Consider the following 17,812-nt stretch of genomic DNA (forward strand, 5'->3'; position numbering starts at 1 on the left):
ACAACACGGTCATTAGATCAATTAATGAAATATCATTACATACAGTGTTACACATTTCTCAAATCCACAACAGTGGAATAAGCAAAAGGACATCATGATTATTATAGAATCTAAGAGTGATTCACATAATCAGGTATTATTAATTAGGCAACAATTCAAATATATACAGCATACAATAAAGAAATTACAAAAAATGGCTGATGGGGAAGTCCTCGTTCATTCCCTTTGGGGACATTGTATTTAGAGTGTAAATCCAAAAGGATTCACGTTGTAGTAATAATCTATTCAGATCACCTCCTCGCCTGGGGCATTTTACATGTTCAATACCCTGATATCTCAAAGTGGCCACAGTGTGTTTTGCGGACAGAAAGTGCATTGCAACCTAGCCTCGGTCCCAGGCTCACTTAACTGCGAAAAAGAAGAGCCTGGTCACAACGTAAGGCAAAGAAGCTATCGGCGGACGTATCCTCCGGAACATCCATCAGATGTATTTCCCCCGGATACGATATTTTCCCGACCAATCACAACACTTGTTTCATTCGCGGAGAATGTGAACTGATTTGTAAAGCATCAACGTAATTTCCTTGTTTCGGTGGGGACTAGTAAACACAGCCGCAACGCGTGACGTAGTTATCTTACACGCAACACTTCCGCCACTTCCGCTGATAGTCTTTTCAGCGTAGGTCTTGCCCAGGGTGATTGCAACCGGGCTTTTTGGATCTTGGTTGCGAATGCTGCTTCTATGCTCGGACATGCGTGTCTTTAACGCCCTGTTGGTCTTGCCAACATATCCTAGACCACATGGGCATTTGAGCAAGTATATCACATTTTTTTAAATCTGTAGGGAACTCAGCCGGTGAAGGACAGACACAAATAAGGCATAAAGACATTTCGATGAATGAGTGATATATTGTGGTAACAGAATAGGAGAACAGACTTAGGGCCGATTCATACTCCTATTTTAGAGCCGAATAAAAGTCGGTTGGGCGCTGTAGAGCCTACAATGTGACGTCATTTTAGGTTCGGGGGGGGGGCGGGTACCGTCCTAAAGTCGGCTCTTCGGTGATACTGAAAATTTCTGACGAGCCGAAATCCTTTCGGCACTACAGCGCCGAAACAGCGGTAAAATAGGAGTATGAATCGGCCCTTACAATTCAATGAAGACATAGAACGGTTGAGCACAAAAAAGTCAAAGAAAACTAAAACTAAAAACACACACAAAAAGTTAGAACATGGCGGCCAGACGGTGACAAGCAAAAAGTGAGCATTGCTCCCCCTCCTGGATGGAGGGTGCAATGACGGGAAGCTCACAGTCAGTGTTGATTCCGTCGACTAAAACTATGATGATAAAATTAATGTTCGTCAACTAAGTTTTTTCACAGAGGAAAACTAAAAACAAACTAAATAACAACTAAGCTATATGACTAAAACCAGAACCATAGAGTATAGACAGAGTTGCGACATTGAGGGGGCCATGTACTCGGCTCGCGCGAGCCCATAGACTCCAATGCATTCCGTAAACGTCCGGCGTCCCTATTCGCCAATAGAAGTCTATGTGGAAGAGCCGCCATTGGACTGGCACCAAGTGAACGGAGTTGTCGTAACTCTGTCTTACTCTATGGCTCTGACTAAAACTAAGACAAAGTCTAAGTGTAAAGTCAGGCATTACGACGCCATCAAGCCACCGACAAGATAACATTGTAGTCGACTAAAACCTAGAGTAAAACTAAAACAATTTAAATGACTAAAATATGTTCAAAAGACCCTATCAAAATTTGCTTGTCAAAATCAACACCACTCACCGTTTTTGGCCAGCTCCGCGATGATGTTGGCTACTTTGGGGGTACAGGACGACTGGGGCCCGGTCAGCAGCACGGGCAACAGGGAGAGCACTCCCATGTCCCGCATCTTTATACTGGCCTCTGTGTCTGTGAGGAAGGAGAGATGGAAGCAGAGCAACAGTTAGCATCGTTATACGCCAGCCTCTGTGTCTGCGGGAGTTAGCATCAGTTAGTTACAACAAGTAACTAGGCATGTAACGATACACTCAACTCACGATACGATACGTATCACGATATGAGGTTCACGATACGATTTTTCACGATATTTTCAACACAATTATTTTCCAGACAAATGACGATTTTTTTTTAATGATTTATCTTCCCCCCCCCCCCAAGCTTTTTTCACATTTTTTATTTAATTACATTGCAAAATTAAAGTAGCATTACTTTTCATGTAAAATTACTTAATTTCTGTGCAACAACTGTAAACATGCCTTCATGTTTAAACCTAGCTCGAGTTAACATTTCTTCTTTTCTTTGATGGCATCTTAGGATAGATGTAGACCTATTTGACAGTGCAGAAACATAATTGCCTTCCTTGATGTATTAATGAGCATCAATAACGACCATCACCTGTGTCACAGACACATACATACAGCTCCCCTCTGCAGGCCTCTACTACTGAAAGTGACTGCATGGAGTCTGTCTCATTTCTCTCCAAAAGCGTGAATATGATGGAATATGATTACAGCTCACATTTCATATCACACACTAGTCCCCCCTAAAAAATAATTTTAATAAATCGATACATATCGTCGGGATATAATATTGATATATCGCGATATACGATATATCGTTACATGCCTACAAGTAACTGATTTAATCCATTACACAAAAGTACAAATACTCCTAAGACCAGCAGTGTTTCACCAGAAGTAGTGAAAATAGCACATCTACAAGCCCACAACATGCCAGGGAGACCATTTTGTTTGTTAGAACCGTCTGGAAGTTTCCCAGTTCGATCCCAGGCTCCCCCAGAGTTAGTGTCGGAAGTGTCCTTGAGCAAGACTCTGAACCTTAAGAGCATATATTAATAGAGACGGCACCCGGAGGAAACCCTGAGGCGAAATGAACATAGTGGCCGAATTTGGTATTGCAGCGCTGGCCCAAACACATGAACGCGCTGGTCTGTTGACTATCATTGCGCACGTTCATGATGACACGTGAACGCTGAACGAGTGCAATGATAGTCAACGGCCAGCGCGTTCATGCGTTTGGCCCAATCAATCCCGAATGCACTCTGTTCCTACCCGGAAGGAGGAGTGAAATCGCCTCATGCGCTTTTGAGCAACTTAAGTGGATGGGAGGAGAAATCCGGTGCTGTCTCCATTAATATATACTCTAAGCTCTGAACCCCTAATTAATGTGCAGGTTGGTGCCTTGCATGGTTTCCTCCGCCATCGGTGTGAATGCGTGAATGGGTGAATGTAATGAAGTCTATGTAAAGGTGTATGCATGTGTGTGTGTGTGTGTGTGTGTGTGTGTGTGTGAGAATGGGTGAGTGTAATGCACAATCTATGTAAAGATGTACGTACAGTATGAATGTGTGTGAATGGGTGAATGTAATGCACAATCTATGAAAAGGTGTTTGTGTGTGTGTGTGTGTGTATGGGGGTGGGAGGGGGGTGAATGTAATGCTCAATCTATGTAAAAGTGTACGTGTGTGTGAGTGTGAGTGTGAGTGTGAGTGTGAGTGTGAGTGTGTGAGTGTGTGTGTGTGCGTGTGTAATGCACAATCTATGTGTAAAGGTGTATGAATGTGTGTGTGAATGGGTGAATGTAATGAACAATCCAAATGCACCGTTTACCATGCATTTACCATGTATTTACCATGTATTTACCATGATGTGGCATTTGGTCAAAATGGAGATGACTCAGTCCAGTCCCGTATAGGAGAAAAGGAAGGATCTCGTCTGGAGATTGTATTTTTTTTTTTTTTTAAGAAAAGTGCCCATTAAACACCTACGCACTCCACACAGCTGGTGTCTGGCCCAGGGCTGACGAGCCGCCCTAAATGCCTGGCGTCAGCCTGATGTTGGCAGCCAAACAGCTGAGGCCAGAAAAAAAAAAACCCCAATGACAAATGACCATCCTCTGTCACCCTTTCTCCTTGCCTCCATCTATTCAATCTGGGAAGCCCTTAATGTCCCTTCTCAGGACGACCTAATCACTAAAGCAGTTAGTCGTGGCTTAAAATGGCCCCCGTTGAACTCATAAGTCCACATTAGGACTAGGAAGGCATGACCTACACTAGAGTTAAAGGAGAATTCCATGCTAGAAGGCTTTTTTACCTTTCTTACCTTTCTTTGTAGTTGTTACGTCCCCACCAAAGAGGTCCAGGTGTTTTTTTGTGCAAAAACTCCTTATTGGCTATTTCCCCTACCATAAGCCCTCAATGAATTGCATTGAATGGGAATTGAATGGGGCTATGGGGTGTTGTGCTAATTCGCTTATTTCCATCAAAATAAGTAGTAAAGTGTGCCGCTTGGGATATTATTTACATTATGAAGAGAGGATATATACAGAAAATATATAATTTTGAGCAATGGAAATAAGCGAATTAGCACAACACCCCATAGCCCCATTCAATTCAATGCAATTCATTGCTTATGGTAGGGGAAATAGCCAATAAGGAGCTTTTGCACAAAATAACACCTGGACCTCTTTGGTGGGGACGTAACAACTACAAAGAAAGGTAAGAAAGCCTTTTAGTATGGAATTCTCCTTTAATTTGACTTTTTTTTTCCTTTAAAAAAAAAAAAGGTCTCTGGTGCTAGTGGTGGTTAGGCCTGTCACAATTATTACATAATAATCGCCTAATTGCAATGATTTGAGATAAATCACTTATCACAATTATGTCTGCATGATCATCAATCGTTTCCATTTTTCAAAAATAGCAGATCTACACTTGCACACGCAGATTAGACACACCAGATTAATCTAGTAAGAGAGTGGTGACACGCTTTGATCTCGCCGCAAAGCGGGTACCTATGGGCGATAGTTCCAAACATTGCTCCTATGGCTGGAACTATTCCATTGAGATAGAATGAGCACTTCCGCATTCCATTGTTACAATGAGAGTCAACGGGAGTGTCATTACTAGATTACTCTGAGACACACCAACGGACCGACATGCGGAAACAGCGGTCTGACACGTCCGTGTCCGACCGCGTGCTGCTCCCGTGCTTGCGGTTAGGGTTAGGTTAGGGTTTGAGGTAGGTTGTCAGTCTAATGACAGTCGGACCAATAGTATGTCTAAACTAAAGCCTATACCCGATCTACAAGCTTACAACACGTCACTTTCACGTGTTGTAAGCTTGGAGATCAACTATTTCCGCCAATTTGGATATATTTTGGAAAGAAAATGATTATAAAACATTATTAAATGTGCCAGTGATTTCTTTGTATATATCCTGCGCACTTTTTACAAATTGTAACGTTCCATTGTTCAACGCAATCGCAATCATTTTGCGTGACAATTAATTGTCAGCTTAAATTTTGTAATCGTGATTGGTGACAGCCCTAGTGGTGGGAGGGGCTCTAAGGTAGTGGGCTCTCTAAAATTGTTCAAATAGCTGATCTACAAGCTCGCAAGGTGTCGAGGTAGTTCGGCTAGTAGTTGAACGGGCTCGGACTCGTTCGATGGCTCCGACTAAAACCAAATCAAAATGTGATGTCAACATCAACCGTGGCGTAGTAGAGACACTTGTTAGTGTGTTTCTGAATCCGTGCCAGTGTGTGAAGCAGCACCATCAGGCGGCCCTCGCCACCTGCCATGCCCACCTGGCAGGCCTGGTCATGCCAAACTCCACCAGGCCGAGGCTGGCAGCCCTGCTACAAAAGTGTTGATTTCGTAGACTAAAACTATGACGAAAAATGTTCGGACTACCTTTTTGAGTGGTGTAAACCACTCCTACAACTGGCTTTTGTGTGCAGAAAAAATGAGCATGGTTGCTATGTTCAAAATAATTTCTGACGTAATTAAATCACACCCGGGTGAACTGGATGACCGTAGCAACCATGCTAATTTTTTCTGCACAGAAAAAGCCAGTTGTGAAATCACATCCGGGTGTGATTTCATTACGTCAGACATTACGTCAGACCACAGCTGATCATGCTATATAAAACCTTACACCACTCAGTTCACACGGGTGTGATTTTTTCACTGACGAAAGCTAAATAAAAACAGAACTATAATGATTAAAACTAGTAATATATTGACGATTTTGTCAACAGATTAAAAAAAAAACAGACAAAAATGTTAGGGAGGGGGGCACGGTGGCACAGTCGGTAGTGCTGTCGTCTCACAGCTAGAAGGTCCTGGGTTTGATTCCCGCTGGGGACGCTGTGGGTGCTGGGGGCGTGTTATCTCCTCCGCGTCATCAGTGCCCATACCCGAGGCGGGGTTGGCGAAAGGGCCTTTCTGTGTGGAGTTTGCATGTTCTCCCTGTGTCCCCTATAGGGTAGGTACCCTCACAAAAAACATGCAGTAATCCTGGTCTCTAAACTACCTCCCCCTGGCAAGCCTGAAGTAGGGGAAAGGAACTGGTCGAAATAACGTGTTCCTTCCACGCGCTACGTCCGGCCGGGGAAACTCTCCCGTCAGGTGAAAAGAAGCAGCTTGGACTCCTCATGCATAGAAGGAGGCATGAGGTCAGTCCGCTGCCCCCCCCAGGTTGTCAGAGGAAGTGTAGCACCCAGGATTACATTAGATAATTGACACTGGGTGAAAAAATGGGTTGCAAAATCGTAGGATAAAAAAAATGTTAGGGAGGGACTAGTGGAGAAGGGATCCAGTAGAACTAAAAGACATTTTATGGTTGGTTGCGCTCTGAAAATAGCCACACTACAAGCTCAGTCATTACGACACATTCAAGGTCCACCAAAATACATGTTTGTCGACAAAATCAACTGTAGATTTAGTCGACTTAAAAAAATGATGGTATGTCTATTTAGTCGACTAAAAGTAGAACATTCCAGGTGACTAAAATAAGACTAAAACGTGACAGAATTGTATTCAAAAGACTATATGACATAAAATTAGAGAAAAGAGATTTGCTGTCAAAATCAACACTGCCTGACCACCACCTCCACCCTGCCATGCATGACTTCAACCCATTTAGGCCTGACCTCAAAATAAAAATAAAAATCTTCGAAATCCTCCAGTTTTCTGAAATAAATATTTTCACGATTTTTCAAAAATAGCAGATCTACAAGTTCATAGCGCGGCACCGAGTGCCGCGCTATGAACTTGTAGATCTGCTATTTTTCAATAGCTAAATTATAACATCATCATATCATCTATACTATAATTAACCGAATGTCTGTGTGTCTGTCTGTCTGTCTGTCTGTCTGTCAGAAACATCGCCTTATCTCCTCACCGCCTGCACCAATCGCTCCCACTTTTCACACAGGCATTGACCATAATAATATGGAGGTCTTAACGAAGCCCTTTTTCCAATTTAACAAATTATAAAATAATAATGAATGCATTAGTGAATTAAAAACGCACCCAGGGTGCAGTACCCCAGGCGGCAACCAGGGGTAAGGGCTAGTAATGTTTAAAACACCAAAAGGGGTTCCCGCCCCAAAATGGGTTAAACTGTGGCACAACACCGCCCAGCATGTCATGCTCTAAAACACCACGCCTGATCCGTCTTCCTACGATAGTGGTTCTCACCTAGGGATGTCAACAGTTAACCGGATAGCCGGTTGTTAGCCACTTGTTAAAAAAAATATCCAAATATGCTTAGCCGGCTTTACGGTTAATTTGCATTATAATAAATGCGTGTTCTGCATTTTCCTGATGGTGTCATTTGGCTATGGGGAGATTTCATTATTCTAAACACACTCAGGGAGGCGCAAGAGAGTAGTCTACGTCAGTGGTTCCCAAAGTGGGGTCCGCGGACCCCTAGGGGTACGCGACGCATAGCCAGGGGGTACCCGAAATAATTCCCAGAAGGTTTTTTTTATTTTTTATTTACTTTTTTTAACATTAAAATTATGTTTATCTACGTGGTCATTTCTGCCAAGTTGCGCAATAAACATATTGTTTGTGTTGTTCATTGTGTTTCTCCCATGTTTGCTTTGGGCCAATAGCTGACACGATTACTAAAACATCAGTCAACCTGTCGTGACCCCAAACAGTAACAGCAGGACGCATGCTGCAGAAACAACAACACTCAGGACACTTGGAAGGTTTCTACGGCCGCTTCAGATGAGGGGGTACCTGGAAAAATGTCTACCCCAAAAAGGGGTACCTGGTCCAAAAAAGTTTGGTGGGTCGCGACCCCTCGGGGGGTCGCCAAATTATTGTAGGGGGTCCCCAAATTATTTTCAAAAAAAAAAAAAAAAGTTTTTTTTTTAATTTTTATTTTCACGATTTTTCAAAAATAGCAGACCTACAAGTTCATAGCTTGTAGATCTGCTATTTTTCAATAGCTAAATTATAACAATGCTTAAGACACCAAAAGGGGTTCCCGCCCAAAATGGTAGCATTCAATTTATATTGGGGGTCGGGAGGGGCGGGGCGGGGCGGGGGTCCCGAGACATTGCCAAAGCATTTCCGGGTGTCCCCCCCGGCCAAAAACGTTGAGAACCCCTGGACTAGAGTGTGGAGACTGCCCCATGGCGGCTTCAACATTCCCCAGCCCCCCTGGTGGCTCGAGAACAGCGCAAATTACGCCGTTCCAAAAACGGGAGCTTTGCGGTAGTCAAAAAGCGAGTGACAGGCGAGACGTAGGGCATTCACTTCTAGTCATTTTTACTAGTTGACTAGTTTCCTAGTTTACTAGTCGACTAGTTGTTTAACTACCTATTATGTAAAAAAAAATAATAATAATAATAAAAAAAAACTATAATCTACCTGATCTTGAGGCCTACAAAATCGGGGGGGGAAATTAAAATAAAAAATATTTTTCTTCTTTTTTTTCTTATCAACTAGTCAACTAGTACCAACAAGGTCGACTAGTGGATTTACTAGTCGACTAGTAAACTAGTCGACTAGTTGCTTAATGCCCTAGCGAGACGACAACATGTCGAAACCTATCAATGGAGTGGAGAGCCACTCGGCATTAAATCCATTGGCCTGGTTCACAGCATCCTCCTCAAGCAGATCTGGACAGCGTATTCTTTTTGTAGGTAGAGACGCAGATCCGTGCAGATTATGATGCGTTGTTTATTGATGATTAAGCCTACAAATATTTATTTTTATTGTTAAATGCATATTCAATTTGGGGTAAAAAAAAATCAAGCCATTTTGGGCGGGAACCCCTTTTGGTGTTAGCATCATGTTATGCTTTAGCTATTGAAAAATAGCAGATCTACAAGCTCATAGCGCGCCACCGAGTGGCGCACTACGAGCTTGTAGGCCTGCTATTTTTGAAAAATCAAAGAACGACTGACATAGAAACTTTTTCAGAAAACTGTCAGGATGTGGAAGACATTTTTTGAATCTGATCTCAGGTCAAAATGGGTTAACCGGATAATGGCATCGGCTATCGGGATGGAAAACTATCCGTTGCCGACTTCCCTATTTCTCAACCCTTTCAGGACGTGACCCCGCCCCAAAATAATCATATTTGAACTGGGGGGGAAAAAAAATCGTATTTTTTTTTTTATTTGAACTCCCAACAAGCACTTGGCATTACATTTACTTTGACTCGGCTCCGCGGATAAATAATTGAAAAAAGCAGATCTACACAGCTCCACCACGTAGGGCATTCACTTCTAGTCATTTTTACTAGTTGACTAGTTGCCTAGTTTACTAGTCGACTAGTTGTTTAACTACCTATTATGTAAAACATAAAATACATTTTAAAAAAAAACTTTTTCATTGAAAAACTGTGTACATGGTGACTATAACTATAATCTACCTGATCTTGAGGCCTACAAAATCGGGGGAAAAATAAAAAAAAAATATATATATTTTTTTTTTTTTAACTAGTCAACTAGTACCAACAAGGTCGACTAGTGGATTTACTAGTCGACTAGTAAACTAGTCGACTAGTTGCTTAATGCCCTAGCGAGACGACAACATGTCGAAACCTATCAATGGAGTGGAGAGCCACTCGGCATTAAATCCATTGGCCTGGTTCACAGCATCCTCCTCAAGCAGATCTGGACAGCGTATTCTTTTTGTAGGTAGAGACGCAGATCCGTGCAGATTATGATGCGTTGTTTATTGATGATTAAGCCTACAAATATTTATTTTTATTGTTAAATGCATATTCAACGTTATTTAAGCCATTTTGGGCGGGAACCCCTTTTGGTGTTAGCATCATGTTATGCTTTAGCTATTGAAATATAGCAGATCTACAAGCTCATAGCTTGTAGGCCTGCTATTTTTGAAAAATCAAAGAACGACTGACATAGAAACATAGCTTTTTCAGAAAACTGTCAGGATGTGGAAGACATTTTTTGAATCTGATCTCAGGTCAAAATGGGTTAACCGGATAATGGCATCGGCTATCGGGATGGAAAACTATCCGTTGCCGACTTCCCTATTTCTCAACCCTTTCAGGACGTGACCCCGCCCCAAAATAATCATATTTGAACTGGGGGGGGAAAAAAATCGTATTTTTTTTTTATTTGAACTCCCAAAAAGCACTTGGCATTACATTTACTTTGACTCGGCTCCGCGGATAAATAATTGAAAAAAGCAGATCTACACAGCTCCACCACGTAGGGCATTCACTTCTAGTCATTTTTACTAGTTGACTAGTTGCCTAGTTTACTAGTCGACTAGTTGTTTAACTACCCATTATGTAAAACATAAAATAAATTTAAAAAAAAAACGTTTTCATTGAAAAACTGTGTACATGGTGACTATAACTATAATCTACCTGATCTTGAGGCCTACAAAATCGGGGGGAAAATAAAAAAAATATTTTTTTTTTTTTTTTTTTTTAACTAGTCAACTAGTACCAACAAGGTCGACTAGTGGATTTACTAGTCGACTAGTAAACTAGTCGACTAGTAAACTAGTCGACTAGTAAACTAGTCGACTAGTTGCTTAATGCCCAACCACCACGTGAGGCGTTGTGAACCGTTGGAAGAGTGATATTTTTTCCCCTGAAAAGTCATGGTTTTGGATACAAGAAGAAACAAGGATTTGGCCGACGGTGACGATAACAGGATATTGATTGAAGCTTCAGGACGTTGCCCAGACAATCCCTAAAAAACGAGGCTAACCATTTCTCTCCGTGACAACACAATTCAATTCAATTCAAAGGGCTTTATTGGCATGAGAAAACATACGTTTACATTGCCAAAGCAGAAAGCACAATACAACAATACAGCAATACAATCAAAACAAAAAATATGTACATTTGAATGTCAGAATCTTCAATAGATCAATTTCTATATTGTACCAAGATCACTGGATGCAGGTATAGTGCAGGAATATACACAATGATTAGTCTTTAGGGTGGTTGTGTTCCGTTTGATATCCTTCTCCTATCACAGCAACTCACGAATCTTGCTGCTGTGTTTGCACATTGTTGTACTTCGCCCAGCAGATATGGGAGTTTTTTGTCATTGGTCATGTTTTCAAAATCTCCGTGTGTGGTTGTAATCTGTGGGAAGTATGTGTCTCTGATGTCTTGGTACAATGGACAGATGGTTAGGAAGTATAGCTCGGTTTCCACTTCATTTTGTGTGCAGTGGGTGCATAGTCTGTCTTCTCTCGGGATACAGGTCTGCCTATGACGGCCTTTCTCGATCGCAACACACACCGACACATTGGTCTACAGCAGGGGGGTCTTCAACAGGGGGGGTACGGGACCCCTTGAGGGTCCCCAGAGTTAAGGTCCCTGCACACCGCTGCGTTTTTCGGATTTTTAGCTTCCGTCGGTTTTCCGAAAAACGCGTGTGCAACCACCTTTACTGTAGGACGGAAGGCAAAACCGGGACCTATGTATCCGAAATGCGCTTAACCCATTTTGACCTGAGATCAGATTCTGAAAATGTCTTCTACATCCCGACAGTTTTCTGAAAAAGCTATGTTTCTATGTCAGTCGTTCTTCGATTTTTCAAAAATAGCAGACCCACAAGCTTGTAGATCTGCTATTTTTCAATAGCTAAAGCATAGCATAATGCTAACGCCAAAAGGGGTTCCCGCCCCAAAATGGGTTAAAGAGGCTAAAGAACCAGCCCCGATAGGCAAGGAGCAACGCAGCACTGTAGCAGTGTTGTTTTTGGCAGCAAATTTCTATTTTAGTTTTAGTCGTAGTCTCTTGAATAGTTTCCACTTAGTTTTTGTCACATTTTAGTCACCTGGAATGTGTTAGTGTTGGTTTAGTTTTAGTCGACTAAATGTCATGAGATTTTAGTCGACTAAATCTACAGGTGATTTAGTCGACTAAAATGTATTTTGGCGGGCCTTGATACCGTCGTAATGACTATTTTTACACTTGCTGAAAATAGCCGATCTACAAGCTTGTAGATCGGCTATTTTCAGCATGCAACCCAAGTGTAAAATGGCTTATACTGGATCTCTTGTCCACTAGTCCCTTCCTAACATTTTTGTCTAGTTTTTATTTGTTGACGAAATTGCCAGTATATTTAGTCTTAGTTTTAGTCATCATAGCTTAGTTTTCATTTAGTTTCTAATAGTTTTTGTCAGTGGAAAAAGGTAGTCGACGAACATTTTTCGTCTTAGTTTTAGTCGACGAAATCAACACTGCACTGTAGAAGTCTAATTATTACAAAGAGCGAAGGCTCTGTGGTTGTTATTGAACATATATACGCTTGTATGAATTTAATGAACTAGCCCTTACCCGTTGTGAGATATTGCCCCCCCCCCCCCCCCTTGTTGCCGCGGGGTTACTGTGCCCTGGTGCGTTTCGCATTTTTAATTCACTAATAAATTAATTATTCATTTATAATTTGTTAAATTGGAAAAAGGGCTTCGTTAAGACCTCCATATTATTATGGTCAATGCCTGTGTGAAAAGTGGGAGCGATTGGTGCAGGCAGTGAGGAGATACGGCGGTGTTTCTGACAGACAGACACACATTCAGACATTGACTGAATTATAGTATGATGATGATGATGATATGATATGATGATGATATGATGATGATAGTATGATATGATGATGATAGTATGATATGATGATATGATAACATCGCTTATACATTTATTTTCAACCAGTGCCGTCCCATGTCTCTCCTCCGCTCCTATAACTCTAACACCAGGGCTCCACCGGGCGGGTCAGCGTCGCGTCTCCGTCACCGTCAGGGAATGTTCCCTTTTTAATCAATGAAGGGTGGCTCCACTGCCCGCGCTGCGTTGACGGAGACGCGAGCATTCAAATTGAACCGGTGCGTTTTTTGACGCACGCGACGGAGACGCAACGCGTCCGGTGGAGCCCTGGCGTAATGCTCTCACCAACAACGTAACATGCTATGCTGCGCCGTAGAATGGTGTTCCACATCGAAAATAGCAGATCTACAAGCTCACGACACGTCCGTCCATCCATGACGCATTGTGGACTTGTATACTATGATTCTGCACAGCTGCTGTGAGTAAGGCCAATCAGAACGGCAGCTGCTGTTCTCCGGCCCAGCCTATATAGTTAACCCTTTACTCGCTGGTTGTTTTCAAGGCTTAGAACACTGTGTTTAACACATTCTGGGCGGGAACCCCTTTTGGTGTTTTAACTAAGCATTATGTTATACTTTAGCTATTGAAAAATAGCAGATCTACAAGCTCATAGCGCGCCACCGAGTGGCGCGCTACGAGCTTGTAGGTCTGCTATTTTTGAAAAATCGTAAAAATGCGGCACAAATCTTTGTTTTTTTTTTATTTCGACATCAGGCCTAAATGGGTTAATGCTTGATTTGGATGAAAACATATTTTACCTCAGAATAATCAACTAATATTTGAATATTATGGTATTCGATCAGACTACCAAAAATCACGTTTATGGCCTAACCCGTGGCTCCTGACATACGTGGCAGGTTACAACTAGCCCGTGGCAGGTTAAAACTAGCCCATGGCTTCCTGTGAGGTTAGGTTTAGGGTTGGGGTGTGCTGGACTCATGACTGTAGCACTGTTTAGTAAGTCGGACCAAACAGGCACCCGTAACAATAAACTATTAGGGAAGCAGCACTTACTGTTGTGGGCGAGCGCTTTGAGCAGGCAGTCCACACAGCTCTCCGTCACACCGTCACCGGTCCTGTCTGCTGCAGACGAGGACAGCTTCAGCTTCTCCAGAGCATCACTCAGGTTATCTGGAGAAGACAAACACGCAGGGAAGAGGTCTGAGATAAAGCCATGGACAGAGTGACACCTGTCCTGTCCTGCCCCGTCCTGTATCTAAGAAGGCTACATACAGCACAGTACACACATCACAAGTTCATGAATCTCATCTCTTTCTGCAGCAGTGCATGTCTTCCAAAACCACTTCCAGCATCCGTGTTGTGGGGCAAACCTTTGCCGAAACTATAGCAGAACGACAAGCTATATTTCAGCACAAGTTTGCTCCACAATAACACAAAGTAAAATAAAAATGGTAAATGGTGCATTTATATAGCGCCTTTATCCAAGGCGCTTTACAGAGATTGTGCATTACATTCACCCATTCACCCATTCACACACACATTCATACACCGATGGCAGCGGAGACCATGCAAGGCACCAACTAGCACATCGGGAGAAATTAGGGGTTCAGTGTCTTGCTCAAGGACACTTCGACACCAACTCTGGGGGAGCCTGGGTTTGAACTGGCAACCTTGCGGTTTCCATCCAGGCACTCTACCCCTGAACCACCACCGCCCGAAGTAAGGTTGCACGGTTTTCCGGTTTAATACGGTTTCATGAAATCTTGACGTCTTGTCGGCTAAACCGTGACACGTGCGTTGGATGCCCGTGATTATCGTTCACGGATTGGAAGCAGTAGAGAGAATGGCAGCGTCAAATAACGATAATTTCCATCCAACAACTACCCGGCTCTGGTGTGTGTGTGTGTGTGTTGTGTTCTGTCCGGTGTGCTTGCGTGTTGCTTTACGTCAAGTTGCAAAAACACTTTGTTTGCAGCGGTTTACAATACGTTGCAAAAACCATTGCTCTGGAAACCGTTTATAACTCTATGGAGTTGCATGGCGAATCATTTGGTGTGGTTAGGGTTATACCTTGCCCCGCTCACAGAAAATAGCAGATCCACAAGCTCACAGCGCGTCAACTCGCACCCACAACAACGTGCTATAAGCTTGTAGATACAAAAGTATAGTACATTTGGCTGTAACACAGCCTACCGAGGCTAAAATGAACAGACGAGATGACAGCAGAACACGGCAGGCACAGAGAGGCGAAAGGGGCCATCCTTTGGCGATAGACTGTTAATAGCAGTCTGATTATAAAAATTGTTTAATACAGCCCATTTCGACTAATACGACCGCGAAATAAATAAATGGTAAAACCCAGAACCGGGGTGTTTTGGGAGATAGCACACCGGGGTTTTTATCTTTTTATCTCTCTCTCTCTCTCTCTCTCTCTCTCTCTCTCTCTCTCTCTCTCTCTCTCTCTCTCTCTCTCTCTCTCTCTCTCTCTCTCTCTCTCTCTCTCTCTCTCTCTCTCTCTCTCTCTCTCTCTCTCTCTCTCTCTCTCTCTCTCTCTCTCTCTCTCTCTCTCTCTCTCTCTCTCTCTCTCTCTCTCTCTCTCTCTCTCTCTCTCTCTCTCTCTCTCTCTCTCTCTCTCTCTCTCTCTGTTCTAAATGTCAGTTTGGATATATGCTGTTAATTGCCCAGCCCTACAGGCGTGTTAAGAGTGCAAGGAGCTCACTTCTGGAAACGGTGCTGCAACACTTGAGTGGACGGAGGTTTGTGTTTTAAATTATTCGTGTGGATGACTAAGTAACTACAGCACAGCATATGCCCAGAAGTGGAACGCCTAAATGCTGCTGACCTAAAAAAAGAAAGAAAAATAAACCCAAAACTGCAGCACCCAAAACTGAAATGTCATCTCATGAACTTTCTCCCTTCTTATTTGGTTTTATGGAGAACTGGCTGTCACGTCCCGCATCCTCTTGGGAGTTCTTATTCAGTGTGAGCTGCAGGAGAGAAAACATCTCATCAAATGGTTGGTCCGTGGCTCAAAGGCCGAATAAATAATGGACCTTGATATGAAACGGGTGCAGCACTAAGGCCCCATTTACACTGGCAGACAAATCTAGCCTGAATCAGATCTGTGCCACATCGAGATTGAAATCCGATTGGTTTAAATGAGTCCAACATGTCACGTGACTCATTTAAACAAATCAGATTCCAGTCTGGATGTGGCTCAGATCTGATTCAGGCTGGATTTGGCTGCCAGTGTAAATGGGGGCCTTAGTTTAGTTTAGTTTTTGGTTTAGACTAGTCATTGGTTAGACCAGTCATTAGTCCTACAACTACAACCTATCTCAAACCCTCAACCTAAACCTAACCTCCCACGGGGCAGCACACCTAAAACTAACCTTAACCCATGTCTAACCAATGACTAGTCTACACTAAGTATGCACCGGACGCGAAACCCACTGGTCTAAAAAGCCAAAGAGGGCAGTGCTGCTGTGGTAGCGATGGAGTATGCTGTAGCTGCCATCTCTCCATCTACAAAGAATGTTTGATCATCACTCTTAAAAGGAGAATTCCATGCTAGAAGGCTTTCTTACCTTTATTTGTAGTTGTTACGTCCCCAACAAAGAGGTCCAGGTGTTATTTTGTGCAAAGGTGCATTATTGGCTATTTCCCCTAATATAAGCCCTCAATGGGGGTTGGGTTTTTGTGCTAATTCGCTTATTTCCATCGAAATAGGTAGTAAAGTGTGCCGCTTGGGATACTATTTACATTATGAAGAGAGAATATATACAAAAAATATATATATATTTGAGCGATGGAAATAAGCGAATTAGCATAACACCCCATAGCCCCATTCAATTAAATGCAATTAATTGGGGGCTTATGGTAGGGGAAATAGCCAATAATGCGCTTTTGCACAAAATAACACCTGGACCTCTTTGGTGGGGACGTAACAACTACAAATAAAAGGTAAGAAAGCCTTCTAGTATGGAATTCGCCTTTAAGCGACACGGTAAAAACTCCTCCTGAGAATGAATTGAGTATGAAGGACCCCAATGGAAACCAGAGTCCTTCCCCGGGTTCGAATCCCGGGCGTTACACTAACCAGGAGACCACAACCTCTGCACATGTAGACATTATATTGTATTATCACAGTCTATAACCATAGCTTTATTGCATTAACATACTCTACAATACAGATTGTATAAGTGATATTGTATTAACATACTCTACCATACAGATTGTATTTAAGTTATACTGCATTAACAGACAGACAGACAGACAGACAGACAGACAGACAGACAGAGATATTTATTGTCGTTGTAACATGTACAATGAAATTAAGTGCTCAACCGATCAGTGCATCAATTCACTAAAATATATATGAAAAATAAAAAGTATTACTCTACAATAAAGATGTCGTAGTTAAAATGTATTTTACAGATGTGGTAGTTATATGAAGGACCGCGAGTTGAATTATCCGTTTTATTCACTGGATGCAGAGCATCGCTCTGAATGTTGTAGCGATCGGCTACCGCACACGCACACACCCACACACACCACTGTTCTATCCCCAGTACACTACACACACACACACGTGTGTAGTGCACTTATGTTGTGCATGCATAAATATACAGTACATAAGTGTATACTGTATATGCATGTCTTTAAATGTTCTAATTTTTGATTAATTGAAAATGGAGGACCCCGATGTAAACAAGTCTTAGTGCTTTTTCTGGTTTCATCCTCGTAGCAGTTTGTATTGTTTGCATTGACCTGTACTTACGTTGAACTCTACAAACTGTTAATAACATAATCAATCAATCAAAATTAATCCACCCTGGGCCATGGCTCAGCGGTCCAGGCACCTTGGCTGGTAATCCAGTCTGGCAGTGTGCCGCGGGTTCGACT

The 17,812-nt window shown here is 42.5% G+C and overlaps 1 protein-coding gene across 3 annotated transcripts in view; it reads right to left on the reverse strand.

The window, feature by feature from the left end:
* Positions 1 to 17,812, reverse strand: part of rap1gds1 (RAP1, GTP-GDP dissociation stimulator 1) — a 74,749-nt gene that overhangs the window by 55,506 nt on the left and 1,431 nt on the right. For all 3 annotated transcript variants that reach the window (XM_079491442.1, XM_079491440.1, XM_079491441.1), the window contains exons 2-3: positions 13,961 to 14,077; positions 1,803 to 1,928 (exon numbers count right to left, since the gene is read on the reverse strand). In XM_079491442.1, coding sequence (XP_079347568.1) covers positions 1,803 to 1,928; positions 13,961 to 14,077 — 243 coding nt within the window. The remainder of the gene's footprint in view (positions 1 to 1,802; positions 1,929 to 13,960; positions 14,078 to 17,812) is intronic.

The sequence above is a fragment of the Electrona antarctica genome (genome assembly GCF_951216825.1).
Source record: "Electrona antarctica genome assembly, chromosome: 21".
Classification (NCBI taxonomy): domain Eukaryota; kingdom Metazoa; phylum Chordata; class Actinopteri; order Myctophiformes; family Myctophidae; genus Electrona; species Electrona antarctica.